Source organism: Lynx rufus, unplaced genomic scaffold (genome assembly GCF_022079265.1).
Source record: "Lynx rufus isolate CCGP_SWC_20201006 ecotype Redwood Valley unplaced genomic scaffold, mLynRuf1.p SCAF_28, whole genome shotgun sequence".
Classification (NCBI taxonomy): domain Eukaryota; kingdom Metazoa; phylum Chordata; class Mammalia; order Carnivora; family Felidae; genus Lynx; species Lynx rufus.
The window spans coordinates 8,618,610-8,639,568 of record NW_025814843.1 but is presented as its reverse complement, the minus strand read 5'-3'; the positions used below and the strand labels follow the sequence as shown (position 1 = coordinate 8,639,568).

General features: G+C 54.6%; 1 protein-coding gene across 8 annotated transcripts in view; it reads right to left on the bottom strand.

The window, feature by feature from the left end:
* The window catches only part of GAS7 (growth arrest specific 7), a 217,170-nt gene that overhangs the window by 7,176 nt on the left and 189,035 nt on the right, over positions 1–20,959 (bottom strand). For all 8 annotated transcript variants that reach the window (XM_047090167.1, XM_047090174.1, XM_047090175.1 and 5 more), the window contains 6 exons: positions 18,839–18,913; positions 14,356–14,434; positions 7,119–7,247; positions 6,421–6,544; positions 1,568–1,647; positions 159–257 (listed from right to left, as the gene is read on the bottom strand). In XM_047090167.1, the coding sequence (XP_046946123.1) occupies positions 159–257; positions 1,568–1,647; positions 6,421–6,544; positions 7,119–7,247; positions 14,356–14,434; positions 18,839–18,913 (586 nt within the window). The remainder of the gene's footprint in view (positions 1–158; positions 258–1,567; positions 1,648–6,420; positions 6,545–7,118; positions 7,248–14,355; positions 14,435–18,838; positions 18,914–20,959) is intronic.

The window sequence follows — 20,959 nt, the reverse complement described above, 5'->3', positions numbered from 1 at the left end:
GGATTCACACGGACGTGCAGAACAGACCGTGAGCCCCTCCCAAGAGGTGGCCCGTGGGTTCCAGCACCTGCCACGGACCACCTTCACCAGCCCAGCGCAGGGTGGTTCTCCTCTCGCCCCGCCCCGTGGGTCCTACCGGCCCCGGGCAGGGAACTCACGCTTTGGTTGAACATGTCTGTCTCGTGCCGCAGCTGTGTGTACTGGCATAGATGCTGTCGAATCATCTCTACCCTCTCCGCCTCCAGCCGCTCTAGCTCCTGCCGAGGAGGAGACCACACAGCCCTGAGCGTGCGCCCTCCCCTCGGGGGACCTTCCCACCATGCAGGTCCCAGCCCGCCCTGTACGCAAGACACGCGACTTAATTGTCCTCGATGATTTTAACACACAAGCATCGCTTGCCTGAAGCGCACGGCATTATGGGGGAGCAGTGGGGTTCGAAGCAGGGTCTGTTGGGCTCGGACTCCTGATTCTGCACCAGTGCATACCCAGCCCTAGTTCCCCAATGAGGTGGACAAATAGGTCACGTGTGGAGGTTCTGTGCCTCCGACTCTTGGGACTCTGTCCCTGGGCCTCTGCGGAACAGCCTCCCCTCCTGTGTCCATTCCGAGTGCTGAGGTTCAGACCAGAGACCAGGTCAGGGGAAGCAGGGAGCGGAGGGGACGGCCATTGGGAAACGGAAGAGAAAGGGTTTGTCCTCTGGCTTCTAGAGGGTTCTGCACCTTGGGAATTTAGGGGATCAGACTGCTGTTCTGGGCACAACTAGGTCACTGCCTAAGTGATTAACCGGGAAGGAGGGTAAGTCAGGGGGACTTAATTAGGGGATTAACCAGGAGGAAAACTGGGTTGCTGTCCCTGGGGGAGGCCTCTAATCTGCTCTGGGGGGCTGACACGTGGGGAAGGCAGAAAGTTCTTCTGTCCTGTGCTGGATGGACGAGGATAGCTTTGGGCGGTGGGGACAATAATGCCTGGCCCAAGACCTCCCTTCTCGTCCGACCCGATGGCCCAAGTGCCAACCACGCTTCACTGTCCAATCCAACGGGTGCTGGGGAGGAGATGCTCTCCCTTCACAAGAAATACTCAGGAAGGCAAAAGAAAAGGGGTCTGATGCCTATTCCCTGTGCCCTTTGGGCAGGGACCTCCCCTCCCATTCTCCCTAAGTACCTACTACCCCCCATCCCACTCTATACGTTATCCTTCTGGGGGTGGGAAGGGTCATGCGTCCTACAACCTGGCTATTTGTCCTAAAGGCACCACTGTACGTTTGGTTGAGGGCATCCTTGGATGACCCTGACCCCTCAGAGGACAGCCAAGAAGGACACAGTAAGACTCAACCCTCTCCTGTGTCCACACGGCTAGGAAGTGCCCAAGCAGGATCTGAATCCACACAGACTGGCTCAGGGTCGAGGTCTTGACCTTGGCGGTAGAGCGGATCTAACGACCACCTTGACGGCCACCTCCACTCCATCATCCTCACGGACGCCAGCATCCCCCCCTACCCCCCCCACCCCCAGGACTTCCTGAGCACGGGTCCCTGTGCCGACACGCTTACACATCTCTGCTCACTCACCAGTGTGGTGGTCACCATCTCTTCAAACCACTTGGACTGGGCCTGGTTGTAGAGATCCACGCAGCGCATGAGGTCATCTCCTGGAAGAGACCATCAGCCACCATCACACTCTGTCTTGTCCTCACCATGGCTGCCCTCTCGTGTCCCTGGGTCGTGGAAGCCACTGGAAAGCGGACAGATGGAAAGCAGAGCAAAGGAAAGGGGCCACCCAGCATCACGAGAGAACAGCTTCGGAGTGCCCATCGGAACTTGACCCCAGATAACCAAGAACTCAGGATGACGGTTTCCTCAGTGTGTGTACGTGCGAACGTGTGCGGTGCTCCCAGGGCGCCCCCAATCCTACCATGAGCCCAAGGAAAGCTTCCCTCTCTAAAGATGCCAGTTTCATTTGAGATTGGAGGGTCCTTCTTGGTTTTAAAACGTGTCACAACAACCTGGAAGCAGCCAAGAGTTCAAAAGGAAAAGTCTGCAAATTGTGTGTGTGTGTGTGTGTGTGTGTGCACCCCAGAATATAATTCTGAAACACAAAATAACGTGTCTGACGGTTTGTGGCTCGTTCATGTGCAGCGAGGGTACAAAAACGTGCACTGGCAGCTATATACCAATTCCAGGACAGGGGTGACAAAGAGAGGGAAACAAAGAGAGGGTAGGTGGGAGGGAATGAGCTCTTCCCACAGCATTTTATTTCATAAAAGAGAGACGGGAAACCAACGTAACTACTCAATCTCGATGGCTGGCATGTTACTACCTTCTGTAACGGCAGGTACATTTGAAGCCTTTCGTTAACCAGTAAGAAAACACGCTTTATGTAAAAACAATTGCAAACATTACTAAGTAAATAGGCACCAAGAACCTCATCACCTGAAACACAATTCCTGGACCTGTAGCATCTACGTGCACTGAGAGCTTGCTAGAAATGCAGATCTCGGGGCACAGAGGAGGCCTGCCGAACAGGAAACTGCATTTTCAGAAGAGCCTCGGGTGAGCGGCGTGCACCTTGCCGCTGGGGTACCACCAGAGCACGCGGCTCCGTCTCAGTGTGGTTTTCTGATCATCGCAGGGTGCCAGAGACAGGAAGGCATCATGGTCTTTGTTTGCGGTGGGAAAACCTCATGAGCCAACCCGAAGCTCACTCTTCAGGTCTAGTATGGTAATTCCAGCAAATTCAAAGTTACTTAATAATATCCCCTGGCTCGCGGGTATTCTGAAAGGGAGGTGAAAGAAATCAGGGAGACTCGTGTCCACGTGACCCAGGGCCCAGCTCAGTACCCCCTCTACTGAACTATACCTAGCCAGCTGGGAGACGGGGCTGAGTGACAGAACCCAGTCAAGGGCTGTGTTCATTTTGCTTTTGATCTATGGCCAGCGAATGGGTCCCCGATCCCAAGACGGAATGACCAGGAGAGAAGGAAGTGTATGCTTCACTGCAAACGCATTCCCACCAGCCCCCGCCCACCGCCTGGCCGAGGGGGGTCGGCATATCACCCTACAAACGTACAATGATAAAACTCCCAAAGCCCTCTTTGTCGATCCCGATTTCGAGAACATGCTTCGGAAAACTTCTCCGACACCAGGAAATAGGGTAGCTGAAGGAGACTGTGTCTTCTCTCCAAGTAGCCCAAGGGTAACCCTTCTGAACAAGCTGAGTGGGAAAACGTGGATTCTGGAACCAGAGTATCCGGGCTGTCTTACCGGCATCCCTGTGTAGGAGCTGTGGGAACTTGGACAAATCAATGAACCTGCTTAAGCCTCAGTTTCCTCATCTATGCAAACATCTATAAAACAACAATACCTTCACAGGGTCATGTGGACAGTTAAGTCACCCGATACCTGTCTGGTGTTTGGAATGGACACAGGCAGAGTTAGCGTGACAGTAACGCGAGCTAAGGGGGTGACGGTGACAAATGAGGTCAAGCCCCCTGAGGACCCAGAGGTGCTCCCTTCCAGCAGCCTTGGAAAGGATGAGGGAGGGAAGGAAAAGAAAGGAGAGAAGAAAAGCAGGCATCTTCTGGGTAACATGCTGTCCAGAGAAACGGAGACAAGGAGTCTTTGGGAGAAAAGAAGGTGGGATTCTGGGCCACGGGGCTCCATGACTGTGATCCTGGGGAATGTTTGTCACCTGCCATCTGCTTTCTCGCCTGTAAAGGGCATAGAAATACCTCCCTGCAGGAATGGGGGGTTCAATGCGGAGGCTATGACACACGGGCTGGGCACCTCACACACAGAAAAGGTTTGGGAAGGGTAGACTTTTTGACGATCAGATCCAAGGACAAGGACAAGTCACTTCCATCACAAAATAATTCCAAACTTTAGGGATAAGAGACGTATTGTCTGATGGCAATGCCCCCAATGGAGACACAGCAAAACCAGAAAGCCAAAGTAACCGAGCGCCCGGCTTGTGAAAATGCAACATTTTCTAAATTTGGCTTAGATTTAGTAGAAGTAGCAAATCGCAAGATTCATCTAGAACACAAGAGAAAGGAAAACACGAGAAATCAGGACTGCAGGAACATGGCAAGGAGCAGTGGTGTGAGGAAAAATAAACACCCACCGGGGCAAATATTTACGTATTTATTTTTTAAACCTGGGGTCAAAGGCAAAAAAAGTGATTAAAAAAATATTCAGAAAGGAAAGGTCTAAGTCAGTCACAAAACCCAAAATTTACAAGGGAAAAGACCGCTGTACAAAGAAATTCAACAAAACAAGCCAGAGAGAGAAGAAAAGAAAGAAACACAAAGACCAAAATTAAATGATTGAGGGCAACCCCGGAAAAATATTTCCAATTCAAACCACAGAAGGTTAATTTTCCTGACACAGAAACATAATCCTCGTCAACCAATCTGTCAGAAAAAGACCAGCTACGTCGACAAGAAACTGGGGACAGGACAGGAGTTCATCAGTTCACATGAAAAAGTCACACGTGACCTCTACAAGTCTGTTTTAAAATGCTCAAACTCGGGGCGCCTGGGTGGCTCAGTCAGTTAAGCGGCTGACTTCGGCTCGGGTCATGATCTCGCAGTCCGTGGGTTCGAGCCCCGCGTCGGGCTCTGTGCTGACAGTTCAGAGCCTGGAGCCTGTTTCAGATTCTGTGTCTCCCTCTCTCTGACCCTCCCCCATTCATGCTCTGTCTCTCTCTGTCTCAAAAATAAATAAACGTTAAAAAAAATTAAAAAAATAAAATAAAATAAAATGCTCAAATTCACTCAAAAAGAAACGTAAAATTGAGTTACCCACACAATACGGATGCTCACTAGACAGCAATGGTGTCGAAGTCGGATCGCACACAGCACTGACCAGAGTTTAGGGAACGGACATCCCTACTTTCGGGAACACGCACACCTCTCTGGAAAGCGATTTGGAAATGCCCACCCAAACCCACACAACGCTTTGACCCAGAAAATCCACATCTGTGTTCTCTCTATCCGAGGACTGAGTCTCACATACACACAGACCCCGGGACACTGACAACCATCACGGCCGCTGACGAATCTGAAAGTCCTGCAAACATCAACCAGGTGAACTCATGAAATAAATTCGGGGCCACTCACACACTTGGACACTATCCAACCATTTAAGAAGTCCGATGTACAGGGGACGCCCGGGTGGCTCAGTCAGTTAAGCATCCGACTTCGGCTCAGGTCACGATCTCACGGTTTGTGAGTTCGAGCCCCATGTTGGGCTCCGTGCTGACAGCTCGGAGCCTGGAGCCTGCTTCGGATTCTGTGTCTCCCTCTCTCTCTGTTCCTCCTCCGCTCGACTCTGTCCTCTCTCACTCTCTCTCAAAAATAAATATTAAAAAAATTTTTATTTTTAAATTCAAACACCAGTAAGTGTTCATAGTGATTATGAAGTGGAGAAGAGTTTATGTTCTTAGGTGCTGATTACAATGTTTTGCCAAGCAGCGACAGAATTTTATTTTTAAAATAACTTAATAAATTAAACGAATTTAAATAGCCTCTCCCTGTCCTGGGTTTCCCTTCTCAATCCCCGGTTAAGTACATTACGCCTTCTATTTCTGGATCCAATTACCACCAAACGTTGTAAGATCTTTCCATCGAATGTTGTGTTTACGTGACATTGCTTTGCTATCCGCTCTTCCTACGCCACTGTATCTCGTAACGTCCAGACGGTGGCTGCTTTGTTCTATGATGAATGAACTGTCCTGAGCTCACCAGCAGCTGAGGTGGGAAAGACTCAGAAGCCATCTGATCCAAACCCTAATCACAGCACACGCTTTAATCCCAGAGGGCAACACGCACTGTCCTTGCAGGCGGTTAAACTCTGGGTCTCTAGGGGTTCCTGGGTGGCTCAGTCGGTTAAACAACCGATCTCAGGTCACGATCTCATGGTTCGTGGGTTCGAGCCCCGCATGGGGCTTTGGATTCTGTGTCTCCCTCTCTCTCTCTGCCCCTCCCCTGCTCGCAGTCTCTCTCTCTCTCTCTCTCTCTCTCAAAAATAAACCTTAAAAAAACCCCAACAACTCTGGCTTTCTGAAGGAATATTTACTAAGTTTTTTACTGGTTTACCCTTCTTGTGCATCGGCTAATTTTTGCCACAAGGTGGAAGCAGAAACCAACTCAACTGGGCGAATCTTCACAAGAGGAGGTGAAACCTGGTTATTTCACTGAACAAGACGTGGGCCTCGGTTCTGGGGCAGGAGAGCCCTGATCGCCACGGGCGAGCCCTTGGAGTATCACTCCCTGGGGACGTGGGGGGTCTTTACTTCTGCTATGGGCTCCTCGGAGGGACAGGACACAGTGTCACGGCCCCCACCCCAGCCTGGCCTTTCTGTGCGGCCAAGGCCAAGGTCGGGGGAGGGCAGGAGAGGTGGGGGCGGGGCTGGCCGCACTCACCAGCCTGCGTGGACTTCCTCCGCGCCTTCTTGATATCCTCCTCTGTCTTGTTGCTCAGCTTGATCTCCAGCTGCTGGGTCTTTATCTCCAGGTCTCTCTGCCTCTCCGTGAGGGCCTTCCGGGCCTGGGGTCCAACGACACGGGGACGCTGCTCACAGGGCCCCACAGGTTATGTGGCCCTCCTCCCCCTTGCCGGATAAGAGTCCTCTCTTCTCCCTGGTTCGTGATTTTTTTTCCCAGCATGCTTAGTGGCCGCAAGCACCAGCCAGCCCGTTTGGGGGCCGGATGGGTCCTTTGCCAGCAGCAGCTGGCAAACTCGGGGGTGCCCACAGGAGTACGCGTCCCTTGTCCTGCACCCCTCCCCAAGGCGCTGGGGTCAGCAGCTCCGGGCGAGGTCGGACCTCCCAGGCCTTGGCAGGGGAGCGATGCACTCAGGAGAGAATCAGCCCCGGGAGGCCCGGAGAAGGGCCTGTGGACCAGCACACGAGCCAGTGGGGGGCGTCCCACAAAAGCACGGTGCGTGTGCCTGAGTGAGCCCCACCGTGTCTCCCACTGGCCCTGTGGCAGTGACCCGAGTGCCACGGGGAAGCGGCTCCTCCCTGACCCTTTGGCCGGGACGGGGCTCCCCGCCCCCCGCCCCTGCCACGGGGGAGCCGGCCCACCCGCTCCCAGCAGGTCCGGCCTCCCAGGCCGCTCACCTTCTCCACTGCGGCGTGACGGCTGGCGAGCTGCTTACGGAGGTCGGTGATGTGGTGTTCACACTTTTTCATGTCCTTCTTAAAGTTCTCCCGGAAGTTCATCAGGGGCTTCTCGACCTCGCTGTGAAGCTGTCAAGGACAGGAGGAGGGACGCGCTCAGGGCCCCGGGACGGCCGCCGCGGGAGGAGGAGGGGGGCGCTCCCCCCAACTCCACAGGGGAAGGTGGACTCGGGGACAGTGGCCTGGGCCACCCGACAGGAAGGCAGACAGAAGGGGCCAGGTGTCAGGTCTCCGGTGAGAGGAGGTCCCCTCAGCTGGCGAGGCCCCGGGGTTCACGCCAACGGACTGAGGGGTTGGTTAGTGTCCGAGGCTTTCTGGGCCCTTCATCGGCTGCCTCCTACCTCCTGCCTCCTCTAGATTCCTAGAGCTGCCCGTTGGGTTTTGCTCAGGTGCCCGTCACCCTTCCCTTCCCCACTGGGAACCTCCTGGGGGCAGAAACCAAAAGCCCACCTCTGTGTCCCCAAGCACTTCGCACAGCGACTGCCACACGGACGCCATTTAATTAGAGGAACTCAAGTCAGCTCTCTTTGTTGAGCATCTGCTACGTGCCAGGCGCTGGGACCGCAAAGGTGGTCTGGACACAGTTCAGAGCCCGAGGAAGCCCCGGTGGGAGCCGCCGGAGGCTGGGAGAAGCTCACAGCTGCGCCCAGGAAGGCTTTCCTCACCCCTCCCGCCTGCATGGGGACAGGTGCACGGACCCTCCCGCCAGAAGGGGCCGGCCTCGCCCTTCAAGGGCCAGAGAGGCGCTGGGTGACGGGGGTATTTCGAGCTTTTTCTTTCTCTTTTATTCCTTCCCTTTTCCCTACTCCACTCTCTTCAGGAGAGATTTTACTTGAGTGTGTGTGTGTGTGTGTGTGTGTGAACATAGGTTATGTTTGATGAGGGGGTTTGATGTGAACGGTGTGGGTCTGCTGCAGCCACAGTCAGAGCCCAGAGGACTCACACTCTCAGAGTCTCATTCACCCCTCCACTCAGTCTCCCGGAGCCCCCGCCTGGCTCATTCCTCTGCCCCCCCCCCCCGCCACTCAGCCTCCTGGAGCCCCCCCCACCACCAGGCTCAGCCTCCCAGAGCAGTCCTCCCCCCAGATTCAGCACTCAGCCTCCCAGAAGCCCCTGACTCAACCTCTGATGGGCCCCCCTGACGGCCTTCCAGGGTCCCTCGGCCTGCACCTGTCCCAGAAGTGCCTTTGAAAAGCACAGCTGAACCATCCTGGACACAGGACCTCCCAACACTGGCCATCTGTCACTTCTCTCTCTTCCTCTTCACCAGGCTCTGGCTACATTGTCTCTTTCTCTGGAGACCTCAGGACTTGGGCGTTTGCAGCTCTAAGCCACCAAATACTCGGGACTGTGACCTCCAAGAGGGCAGAGGCCCTGCTGGCTTTGCCCCCACGGTGTCCGCAGGGTCTGGTCGGAGCCCATGCGGGCCAGGTGCCCCTTTACTACCGGGGAGAATGGCAAAATCTTCAGTGCCCAATGCCCAGGGGCAGAAGGTGACACCTTTGTGGTCAGGTGACCTTTAAAGGCTAATAGAGGGCAGGCCATCCAAATAGCCCTCTCCCCCTGCTGTGAGTTGTAAAGGCTTCCTATGAATTTTCTGTGCCCCTTGAAGTTGCCTTGCAGAGGAAAACACCCCCATCTGGTGGCAGCTTGTAAAATGCTTCACGCCTGAGAGCAACCACTGAGGACTGCGTAGATCCCTTTCCATACAGATCAGGGAAGGAGTAGCCAAACTTAGCTTTCGTAGGAACCTGCCCCCGACTGGGGGTCTATGAGGGATAACAGCCTGCTCACTCGGTAACTCTGGGGTCTCTTTCCCAGGGCCTACAAAGGGAATTGATTTCCAGATTTCCATGTGCCCAGGAGCGACCCCCTGAGGGTGTTTTCAACATTCATCCTGGGCTCCAGTACCCCTAGTTCTGTGGTCCGGGGGAGGGGCCCAAGAACCTGCCAATACAGCAAAATCCGTTCCCCAGATTTCGAAGGACTTTCTGGAAACATAAGGCCACTGGTTGTCATCCATAGGCAATCCCATAGAGACCCATGGATTCTCCTGTATTTTAAGTGCTTTTAAAAAAACTAATTAAAAAAATTTTTTTTAACATTTATTTTTGAGAGACTGAGAGACAGAGCATGAGCAGGAGAGGGGCAGAGAGAGAGGGAGACACAGAATCCGAGGCAAGGTCCAGGCTCTGAGCTGTCAGCACAGAGCCCAATGTGGGGCTCGAACTCACAAACCATGAGATCACGACCTGGGCGGATGTCAGACAGACGTTTAACCGACTGAGCCACTCAAGGGCCCCTAAAAAACTAACTTTTTGGGGGCCCCCTGGGTGGCTCAGTCGGTTAAGCATCTGATTCTTGATTTCAGCTCGGGTCATGATCTCATGGTTCGTGGGATCGAGCCCCCACAGTGGGCTCCTGCTTGGGATTCTCTCTCTGTCTCTCTCTCTCTCTGTTTATGCCCCTCCAACTCTCTCTCTCAAAATAAATAAATGAACATTAAAAAAAAAAAAGGCTAATTCTTTCTTTAAGAACTCTGGCTGAGTGTTCTCTTATACTCATTCTTAACTGTTGAGCATCTCTGTCTATCCAGATGGTGGAAGGCCTTCCTGGACATTTGTCCTCATGACCTCCCTGCTGTCTCGGGTGGGACAGGCCCCTGGAGCCACTGTCTGCCTTTCCAGAACCCTGGAACTCTTGGCCAGCCCCTCCTGTCTTTCGCCTCCACGTCGGAAGACAATCACAGAAATCACAAGTCGGAAGGGATGTCACAGACTATCTGGTCCTGTGCTTTTCGAATGGTGGGTTCCTGAGACTTATGAGATCAGTTTAGCGTCAGGACCAGCTTTCTGACGAGGACAGACCAGACAGGAACAGGACACATCCGTGCATTTCAGACAGGACAAGTGCGCCTTTGTGAAACATTGGTCTCAGCCACGCACGTGTGTGGCTAGCTGGGTACGGGTACCTGTGCGTTCTGGCTGCCCGTGTAAAATGCATTCCCGCGGGAGTAAGTTCCAACAAGTTTCAAGTACGTTTCAAGCCACTGAGCTGGTCCAAACTTTTCAGGTCACACGTGAAAAAAAAGGGAAGCCCAGAGACGCTAAGACTCGCCCAAGGTCACAACGCTTGTGAGAGATGGCACGGACGTAAGACTCGTGTCTCTTGACTCCCACTGTCCCCCGCCTAAGAGCTTCTGTTTGCAGTGCATGGCTTCTGCTGCATGATTAGATTTTCTTCCATCAGAAGGAACTTCTCTATTTTCCCTTCTTCGGCTGAAGCCAGCTCTAACTTCCTTTTGTACACAGTAATCTTCTTTCTTTTGCGCCTGTTGCTATCAGCTGTGGCTTAAGCCGGCAGACTAGCAAAGCCTGAGAGATTGCCATAACAAAATTGCTTTTTTTTTTTAACGTTTATTTATTTTTGAGACAGAGAGAGACAGAGCATGAACAGGGGAGGGTCAGAGAGAGAGGGAGACACAGAATCGGAAACAGGCTCGGGGCTCGAACTCATGGACCGAGACATCATGACCTGAGCCAAAGTCGGCACGCTTAACCGACTGAGCCACCCAGGTGCCCCTTTAAAAAAATTTTTTTTAACGTTTATTTATTTTTGAAGCAGAGATAAAATTGCATTTTTTAAAGAGCTCTTGCCCCTGACATGGAATATTCAGAGCGGAATTTCAATGAGCCCTCTGGAGCAGACGGCAAAATGGGTTTCGGGCATTTGAAGCCATATGACCCATGGCGGAGAGATAAATCCTTGGAGCCTCTTGGATATAACCATACGACCATGCAGCTGCTACTGTGATTGCCTAAGGCCACCAGCGGCTCTCATAGAAAATGTGCATTTCGTGGGCATTCTTCACAAACCCCCCCATCGGGTGCACGGAGTGAAGTCAGCCTTGCTTCGTCAACTCCTGACTTAAAACATCCCGACCATCCCCTGGGGAGGGAAGGGGGCCTGGAGATTCAGCTAATGAGCGATTGTGCCTGAGTGATCACACTTCCAAAATAATCTGTAAATTACAGGGTTTGGAGAGCTTTGGGGTTGGTGAGCACGCCCACGTGCCGGGCCGGTGGTACAGCCCAACTCCACGGGGACAGAAGCTCCTGGGTTCGGGACTCCTCCGGACCTCGCCCTACACGCACCTCTTCATCCGTCTGTCCGTCTGTATCCCTTATGACGTCTTTTAACATATAACAAACCAGGAAAGCTAAGTACACGTTTTGGAATTCCTAGCAAATTATCAAACCCGAGGAGGGTGCGGTGGGAACCCCGTCTCGCAGCCACCGTTCAGACGGAGGTGTGGGTAACCTCCGAGCCTCCTACTTGCAACGGACACCTGAATCGTGACAGAGTCTTGTGGGGTGGAGCTGCTGCCCTGTGGAATGGGACACCAGCATCACGTGTAGTGTTGGAATTGAGGTGAACTGCGGGGCGCCCGGCGGGTGTCAGAGCAGTGGTGGGGGTGGGGACACCCCACATTGGGTGGCAAACAGTGGTGCTGGAGGGTGTGACAGTGTTATTAATATAACAGCGATAGTAAAAAAAAAAATAAGCAGAAGAAAATGGTGCCTCGGAGAGCATTCTGTCACCTGCTAAGCGCTCTATAGACGATCAAGGCTCAAGGGTCCTGCTGGTGGGGAGTAGATGCCACCAGGGTTCCTGGGGACCCAGCAGGCGACCGTTCAGAGCTTGTAGAACCGCCTGCAGAAAGAGGACAGAGCCCCTGGGGCCGGGACACGAGAAGGGAGGCCCCCGAAGGGAACACTCCCCAGGATCAGCAGGTTGAACAGAACTCACTGCTTTGCACGCGAGGCAGAAAAAAAAGGTACTCGGTGGAGCCCCCTCCCCCACGCTCGCCGGGCAAATTTCCCGCAAAGCGCTCGGTGCGATGCGTTAGGGTGTTACTCGCTGGGAGCCCAGAAGGTCTCACTCACAGCTGGGGTCAACCGAGTCTCAGGGTGCTAACATCCTTCAGAAGCGGGGAGTCTGGTAACAGTTTCTTCCTCCTGCCCCAGCTCTTTATAAAGCCCCTGCGTGCGTCCTCGCTGTTTTGAGCCATGAATTCCGCCCTGTGGGTGCAGGGGACCATCACGGGGTGGGATGGCGAGGTGTGTACAAAGCCGATTTGGGTCCTGCAACAGCGCGCATCTCTGGGGGACCCCAATTCCTATGAGGAGAGCGCTGGAGAACAGAGGCAATCAAGTGCTGAGTGTGGAAGTCAAAGAACAGTTGCCTTAGGGAGATGCTATCTTCATGTTCCAGTAAAGGAGGCAGCGTGCCCTTCATGTTCAGGGGCTCAGAGTTTAAATTTTTCTTTTTTTTTTTTTTCAACGTTTATTTATTTTTGGGACAGAGAGAGACAGAGCATGAACGGGGGAGGGGCAGAGAGAGAGGGAGACACAGAATCCGAAACAGGCTCCAGGCTCTGAGCTGTCAGCACAGAGCCCGACGCGGGGCTCGAACTCACGGACCGCGAGATCGTGACCTGGCTGAAGTCGGACGCTTAACCGACTGCGCCACCCAGGCGCCCCCAGGGGCTCAGAGTTTAAATGCATTGTGTGAGGTCCTCAAGGGGCTGCCGTGTCTGACTGGTAACTGGGAAGGGTGTGGACCCCAGGAGGCAGAGGTCACTGGGAACAGTGCCACTGTGAACAGCCTCTCTTCCCTTAAAAGGTAACCATCCAGGGTACCTGGGTGGCTCAGTCAGTTAAGTGTCCCACTCTTGGTTTTGGCTCAGGTCACGATCTCATGGTTTGTGGGTTCAAGCTCCACGGTGGGCTCCATATTACCAATGTGAAGCCTGCTTGGGATTCTCTCTCTCTCTCTCTGTCTCTCTCTCTCTCAAAGATAAACACTTTAAGAGGCAACCATGTTAAAAATAAACAAATAAAAAAATAAAAGGCAACCATGTTAGTGGGTAGCCCTATCAGTCATGCACACTTTAGTATGAATTATTTCACTTCAGACATTTGGTTTACTTTTCCCCTGAAGAGTAGGTGAGAGCCTTAAAAGGAATTGGAGATATGAGCTGGGGGTGAGGGAGGATGGCATGGTGGTGGGGGATAGGGTCATTTGGAAACACGGAGAAATCCAGAGAGAAAGTAGGGCTTAAGAAGATGGGGGGTGTCAGAAGGAGCAAGTCAGTTGTCCCTGTTCGTTCACTACTTTCAGAAAATATTTATTAAGCATCTACTGTGTGCCCGACACCACCCTGAGTATTGAGGGCAGAAACCATGCTGCCCTCAAGGTCATGGTGCTAGATTCTGTAGGACCAAACAAAACCAGGGTCAGCCACCTAGTGTGACAACAAAAAACCAAAAAATCCTCCCCGTGGCGCAGCCTAGCCTCTCCTGACAGCAAGAACATGCACACATGTTCCTCTGACAGCCCAGCAAAGTGAGAGTGGGGGGTCCCCTGAGGAACTTTGGGGCACCCACTCTCACACGTCACAGAGGTGTGCTGGGGCAGTTCGGCAGAATTTGTAGAAATTTCGTGAGCCGCTTGTTAAAGATGGCCGGTGTTAAAAATTAAACATGATCTACACTTAACAAATCATATTGAAAACAAAGGTAATGGGGGGTCTGGTTGACTCGGTCGGTTAAGCATCCGACTTCGGTTCAAGTCGTGATCTCACAGTCTGTGGAGTTCGAGCCCCACGTGAGGCTCTGCGCCGACAGCTCGGAGCCTGGAGCCTGCTTCGGATTCTGTGTCTCTCCCTCTCTCTGCCCCTTCCCCGCTCGTGCTCTGTCTCTCCCTCCCCTCCCCCGCAAAAAAAGATTAAAAAAAAATTTTTTTTAATAAATAAACTTAGATGTAAATTAAAAAATAGTTAAAAAAGAAAATACGAAATAAAAAATAAGAGTTGCAAGAATAAAAAAAACAAAAAAAAATAGAAACAAAGGCACCAACCAAATACTTAGCGTTGATGAACCTCTTACTCTTCTCCATGCTCCTGACGGGCGCTAACGGCTACCGACGCCATTGCACGGGGACAATGGACACACTGGCTGATGACGGTCAACTCTGGGGACTCTCCTGCCCCCACTGGAAATCTACACCACGGAAAGGGGCCGACAGCACACGCTGGAGAGGCTACTGTGAGCCATTCGGCAGCACACGGCCGCAGACCGCCAGCCCGGAGGGGCCGCGGGGACGGACAGCTTACCTTGGCGGAGAACTTGAGGTGAACTTCCGCCTCGTCCGCGAGGCTCTTCTTCACCTGGGCCCACGCTTCTCCCAGGGAGCTGCAACCCAAAGAGGACTGTCAGACCCAGACCCCGGACGGCCACGCTGCCCTCGGATCGGAGATCTCGGCCCCTCCTGGGCGGCGGGGGACGGCGGGTCTCGACGTGGAGCCCGCCCGAGACGGAATGTGGACGGGGCAGAAAACGCCCGTTGAGCAGCGCGCTCCAGCCCGGGGGCCCGGTGAAGCCGGGAAACACCCGGAGCTCAGAGAATCGGGGGGAGATGAGAGAGGAAGGTGGGGCACAGCTGCAGGGCGGGCCCTGACACCTGCCTGTTACTGCCCCCCGTGCGTCCCCCCAGTGCCCATCCCTGGTTCACTAACGGGCGGTGCAAAGGCCTGCCGGTCAGCCAAGGGAGACCAGCCACGTTCTCAGGGAGAAGCGGATCTCAAACACAAGCCACACAGCCCTGCCTGCGGGCAAGCCTCCAGCGGCCTGACTTCCAAGGGGGGCAGAGACGGACCCCTGTGCCGAGGGACGGCTCACGGACGCCCACGCAGCAGGGAAGGCTCTCCGTCCCCATCCTCAAGAGGCGTGGCTCCTGCCGGTCCTGATTCCGGGCTGTGACCTCTGGCGCCGCCCACACCTTCCCGGAGAACGGCAGAATCCCTTTTCCGCTCCAAGGAGATGTTTCAAACAGAAGCATCTCCCCAAGTCCTCAGGGCTTTCACATGTGGCCCCCAGGCCCCACTCTCCACTCCTTGGAGCTCCTGAGCCTTGCCGGCCTTCAGGTGATGCCCCTGCGTCCTTGCTGGAGACCTACCCCCGCCCGCCCCAGACTGTTCAGGTCACTTAACTGCATCAAAGAGCCATTTTCCTCCAAAGAACTGAGCTCGAGTGACACGGCACGCGGCTCCCGGCTTTTGAGCGGGGCCAGCGGCAGCTGAGAACGAGTCCCTCTGGTCACAGCCCAGGCCTGTGTGGTTGTGGCACGGGCTCAGGCCGAGCGGGCGTGACGGGAAACGACCGACCAATCCTATCTAGGAGTCCCTCGGGTGGTCCTGGCTGGGGAGCGGAGCCCCCCCAGGGAAGAGCAGGGGTGAGAAATGACGGTCCGAGCTGCTGGCGGGTAGGGGAACAGACCGCGAGGTCCAGAAGCAGACACAGCATCTCAGTGGGGAACGGATGGTCTTTTCAATAAATGGTGTGGAGACCACTGTAGAGCCACGGGGAAAAGAAGAAATGTCGACCCTGACCCGACACCACGCATGCGAATGAAGTCAGGACGCAGCACATCTACAGTGAAAGCTGGGACTGCACAAAAGCAGGCCCAGGGGGAGCAGGAACTCAAAGACGGGCTGACAGACAGGAGCCGTCCCTGCACCGAGCTGCTCACGGGCCTACAAACGAGAGCCCAGAAGCCACAAAGGCCCTGCTGGTGCGGAGTTTGTAAGTCTATCGTGGGCAGAGCGTGAGGTCAGTCACTGGCCGGTGACGGCTTTAGTGGCCTGCGAAGGTCACCGGCTGTGGGGAAGGACAAGGTCCTCGGCCCCACCTCCAGGCTGGGCACCCAAAGCTGGGCGGACGCCCCTGTGAACACGCGGCTGGGCCCGTCTGAGCAGATACCCTCCCCCAGACACCCCCCGCTCCCCCCCCCCGCCATCCGGAGCCACCTTCACAATTGAGAAAAAAGCAATTTAGAAAATGCTCTCACTTGAAGACTGATTTTTCCATCTGATGAGAGGTCAATGAAAGAAATCAAACCTGAGATGTGTTTCCATTGCAATATCCAGTCCGAGGCATATGCCAAATCGGAACGCAATTACCAACTGGTGCAATTACCAACCAGAAAAGACACAAATCCCATTTCCTTTCCACACAGGCGAGAGGGGAAAAAAAAAAAAAAAAAAAAAAAAAAAACCTGCAGGCAGAATAAACAATCCGATCTTGCCTCTCTACCAACGTGCACATACCCTCTTGGGGTCTAATGGGGGCCAGCACCTTCCTGGCCTGCCCCAAATTCCCAGGACGGGGCCCACGTGTTCACCACCCCGCCATAACCCCACGGTGCCTGCCGGAAGGAGCGTGTGCGTGTGCGTGCACGGGGACAGGGCACGCGGTCATGCCCGTGGGCAGGGGTGCGGCATCCGTGTGTGTGAGCAAGTGCACGTAAAGGGTGGTGGCGAGGGCCTGGCTCGTGCAGCTGGGAGCATATGCTGCTGAGTGTGTTGGCAGGATGGAGTGTCCTTGGCACCAGCCCAGGCCGAGGAGGCGGCAGCCGGAAGGTTCCGGATCGGCACTGTGGTTTGCAGGGCACGGGGATGTCCAGGAAAACCTCCCTGCCAGGTCGGAGGGGCGACTCCCCACTCCCCCCGACGATGCCGTCTCGAGCCCAGTGCCTGGGCCAGGAGGGGGCCACCGGGGCAAGCTCATTTCTGTCTGCAGAGGAGCCCCTGACCCCCCAGGGCCACCCTGTGCCCACCAGGCCAGTGACAGGCCTGTAGAGGCGGCCTCTTGGCTGCACCACGAGCCCACGCAGAGACCGCAATCAAAGCCGCCTTTGGTTGGCACAGCCCATCCCCTGAAGGCCTCAAGCCACGCAGGCAGATCTGGACTTGTTCAACATTGCAGCCGTCTGCCGACCACAACCACACACGACACAGCGTCCCCCTTCCTCGGGGCTCACCTCCCCTTGCAGAAGGGGCCCCAACATAGACCTCACCGGCGGGAGAGACCTCGGGGGGAACCTTTTGCCTCTAACCTCCCGAGCCTGGTGTTCTTTATTCCCGAGGCGAAAGTCACATCGTGTGAAATTAACCGTCTTAGAGAGAACGGTCCTGCGGGGCATTTCGTACGGTGACCACACTGTTCAACCACTACCCTCTACCTTGTTCCAAAACATCTGTATCCCCCTGTTATGCACTGTTTGTGGACCCCCCCACCCCCAAATTCATATGTTGAGGCCCTAAGCTCCCTATCCACAGCGGGGCTGTTATTTGTAGATGGGGCCTCTAAGGAAGTAATTAAGGTTACGGGAGGTCGTAAGGGGTCGCTCCCTGGCCCAGTTGGGTTCCTGTCCTTGTAGGAAGAGTCACCAGAAAGCCTCAACACCCAGAAAAGGCCGTACTTAGAACTCTAGAGGAGAGGTCTCACCAAAGCTGCTGGCACCCTGATCTTGGACTTGCCAGCCTCCAGAACCACAGTAAATTAAATTTCTATTGTTTAAGCCGCCAGGTCTCTGGTATTGTGTGAGAGCAGTCCAAGCAAATGAATGCACACCCCAAAAAGAAACCCCGTACCTGGGGGGTCTGGGGGGGCTCAATTGGTTAACCATCCGACTTTGGCTCAGGTCATGATCTCACGGTCCGTGAGTTCGAGCCCCGCGTCGGGCTCTGTGCTGATGGCTCAGAGCCTGGAGCCTGCTTCCAATTCTGTGTCACCCTCTCTGCCTGCCCCTCCCCCAATCGCGTTCTCTGTCTCTCAAAAGTAGACATTTAAAACAATGAAGAAAAAACAAAAAACAAAAAGCCCAAACCCGTACCCATTAAACAGGGACTCCCTGGCAACCAGCCACGTTCCTTCTGTCTCCGTGGATGTCCCTATTCTGGACATTTCACATAAACAGAATCCTACAACATGCAACCTTTTTGTCCAGCTTCTTCCACTGAGGATAATGTTTTTCAGGTTCATCCACGAGGCAGCACACAGATCAGGACTTGATCCCTTCCTGTGGCTAAATAACATTCCATCACTTATCCATATATGCAATGGGGATGTACCCAATGTGCTAATCGTCCACGTACGGATCTGTCCATATGTACGGACACGCACATACACACAGATTCGTCTGAGGATCTGTTTCCAGTTCTATTGGGTATAAACCCATGAGTGCAACTGCCGGGTCACGGGGCCATTCTGTTCAGTATTTTGAGGCGCTAACAGTTTCCCATGGCGGCTGCACCGTTTCACGTTCCCACCCGCGGGCTGAAACTCTTTGTTAAGGGACACGCAGAGTAGACTACTCTCTTCCTTCAGGAGGGACGCTTCTGGGGCCTGGAGGGTGTGGGTGAGCCTCCCCGAGCCCAGGCCCCGCCCAAGGAGGGCAGGACTGTCAAAACTGGAGAGGGAGGGGAGCCCGCCAGAGAGAACTCTAACCAATGGGGCCGGGTACAGAATCGGCTCCCCACCCACCCCCCCAGTTTCTTCTCAGCCTGTCCTCAGAGACGGGATTCGATTCGGGGGCAAGGGGGTGCTGATATACTCCAGCATCTGGTGGGAGGCTCTCGGTCACGGGGGAGTGTGGAAGGGCCCATCCTAAGTATGGATGTGCACACCGGGGGTCGCGGGTGCCCGGCCTGAGCCAGGCCTGGCAGACTTCCCCGTTTAGGGGAGGCCACGGCAGCAATCAGCGATGCAAAGAGGAATCCACCCCCCACTTCCTGCCCCCTGTCCCTCCCCACTCACCCTTCCTCCTGTGCAGCCAAGGAGTTCTGAGAGAGCTTAGCTAAGTTCTTCGCATACTCTTCTTCAATCTTTATCCTGCAAAACGGAGAAAACCCAACCCGTCAGCTCCCCGGTGCGAGACTGCGGGTCTGACCCGCTGACCGGCCGCTTGTAAACTCTGTAAAGGAACCCGCTAGACCAGACGCTCTGACGGTTCGGGGCTCTTGTCCCTCCGCTGACACACGGCAGGGGTTCCCCAGCTATCTGCTGAAGGAACGAACTTCTCTGAACCTCTGTCTCTTCTTCTGTGAGATGGGATGTTCCCAGCTGTCTGCTGGGCTGTCGCTCACACGGCTCCCAACCCGGGGCTGGGCACTGGGGAGGCCTTCAGATGGGTGAATGTAACTTGTGATGCCCACAGGCGTGCCCGGTGGTCCTCACCTCCCGTCCAGCCCCCAGTGCCTCTAACCGTCAAGCTGCAGGGCACAGGGATTTCCATGGAAACCAGGCAGTGCCAGAGCATGTGGCTGATTCCAGTTCCCTAGAGAGGGAAGTTGCCTTGGTTTTTGCTTTCAGCAGGGCGGGCCCTTGACACACTTTCAAGGCAACTCTCTGGGGAGTGTTCCGTATTATCTGGCACATGGTGTTAAAGTGTCGTCAAAGGCACTGTTCACCGCCTGAGTGCTCCTCTGGGCCGTGTGGGGACAGGGGCCACCACTCAGGAGCCCCGGGCCCGTCGCTGGGCAAACAGGAAGGCCCCGGAGATGCTCTGAGGGGCTGGGGCACTCGTTCCCGGCGGCTTCGAAGCTGATGGCCCAAGGGTGTGGCGATGTGGAAACGGGGGGCCTGACTGAGCCCCGTGGCGTCATTCTGAGCAAGAATCCTTTTCTGCTTTGGCCTGAGAGACCAATAGCCATGTTCCTCCTCTCCGGGCTCTGCTCTCACCTCCACCTCCAGCCGCCTCCGGGGGCCGGCTGGAGTCTGTCTCCTGGTCCGTCACTTCCTGGCCTTCGCTCTGCCCTCCCCAGGGTGACCCGGGGCGGGGGGCCAGTCTGCAGCCCCCAGCCGGTGGTCAACACACCTCTCTCGAAAGCAGATCTGACCACGGCACACCCCTAGCTTCACGTCTCCGAAGATTCCTCGAGGTCAATGGCACACACCAGGCAGGGGCCCCGGCTCCACCCACCCATCCGCCCCAGGCCACGGCCACGGCAAACCACCCGGCCCAGCACGCTCTACCCGGGCACCTCCACTCTCGCTTGTCTCCCTAGCAGACCCCGGCGGGCCGAGAAAAGTCTGCACTCCCCGCGGAAGACCAGAGTGTTCTCAAAGGGCAGATCCCGCTTATCTGCCAACACAGTGGTGGTGTTGTTTTTTAATTTTCTTTTTAACGTTTATTCATTTTTTGAGAGACAGAGAGAGACAGAGCATGAGTGGGGGAGGGGAAGAGAGAGAGAGGGAGACACAGAATCCGAGGCAGGCTCCAGGCTCCGAGCTGTCAGCCCAGAGCCCGACGTGGGGCTCGAACTCACAGACCATGAGATCGTGACCTAAGCCGAAGTCAGGTGCTTTGCCACCTGAGTCACCAGGTGCCCGGCCTTTTCCTGTATTTTATACCATTGTTTCTTCGCACCTGAGCTATGAGCTCTGCTCATTCCCTACCAGCTTCGTGGGTCATAAAACAAAGATTTGAGGGGCGCCTGGGTGGCTCAGTCGGTTAAGTATCCAACTTCAGCTCAGGTCATGATCTTACAGTCTGTGAGTTCAAGCCCCGCGTCAGGCTCTGTGTTGACAGCTTGGAGCCTGGAGCCTGCTTCGGATTCTGTGTCTCCCTCTCTCTCTCTGCCCCTCCCCTGCTCATGCTCTGTCTCTCTCTGTCTCAAATAAATAAATAAATACATAAAAACAAAAACAAAAAAACCGCAAAGATTTGATGAAACAAATCGAAAGCATACCTCGGAAGGAAAAGAGGTGTTTTAAAATGCCCAAGAATGATTATTAAATGATTACTATAATTAAGAAAGATTTTTAAAAATACATTGCTATTTATTGTAAGTATTTCCAGCGTGCCCTGGAAAGTCCAGATGGAAACTCGTGTGCATGTGAGTGGGTGCTCAGACCTTGGAGGAACTGAAAAGGCAG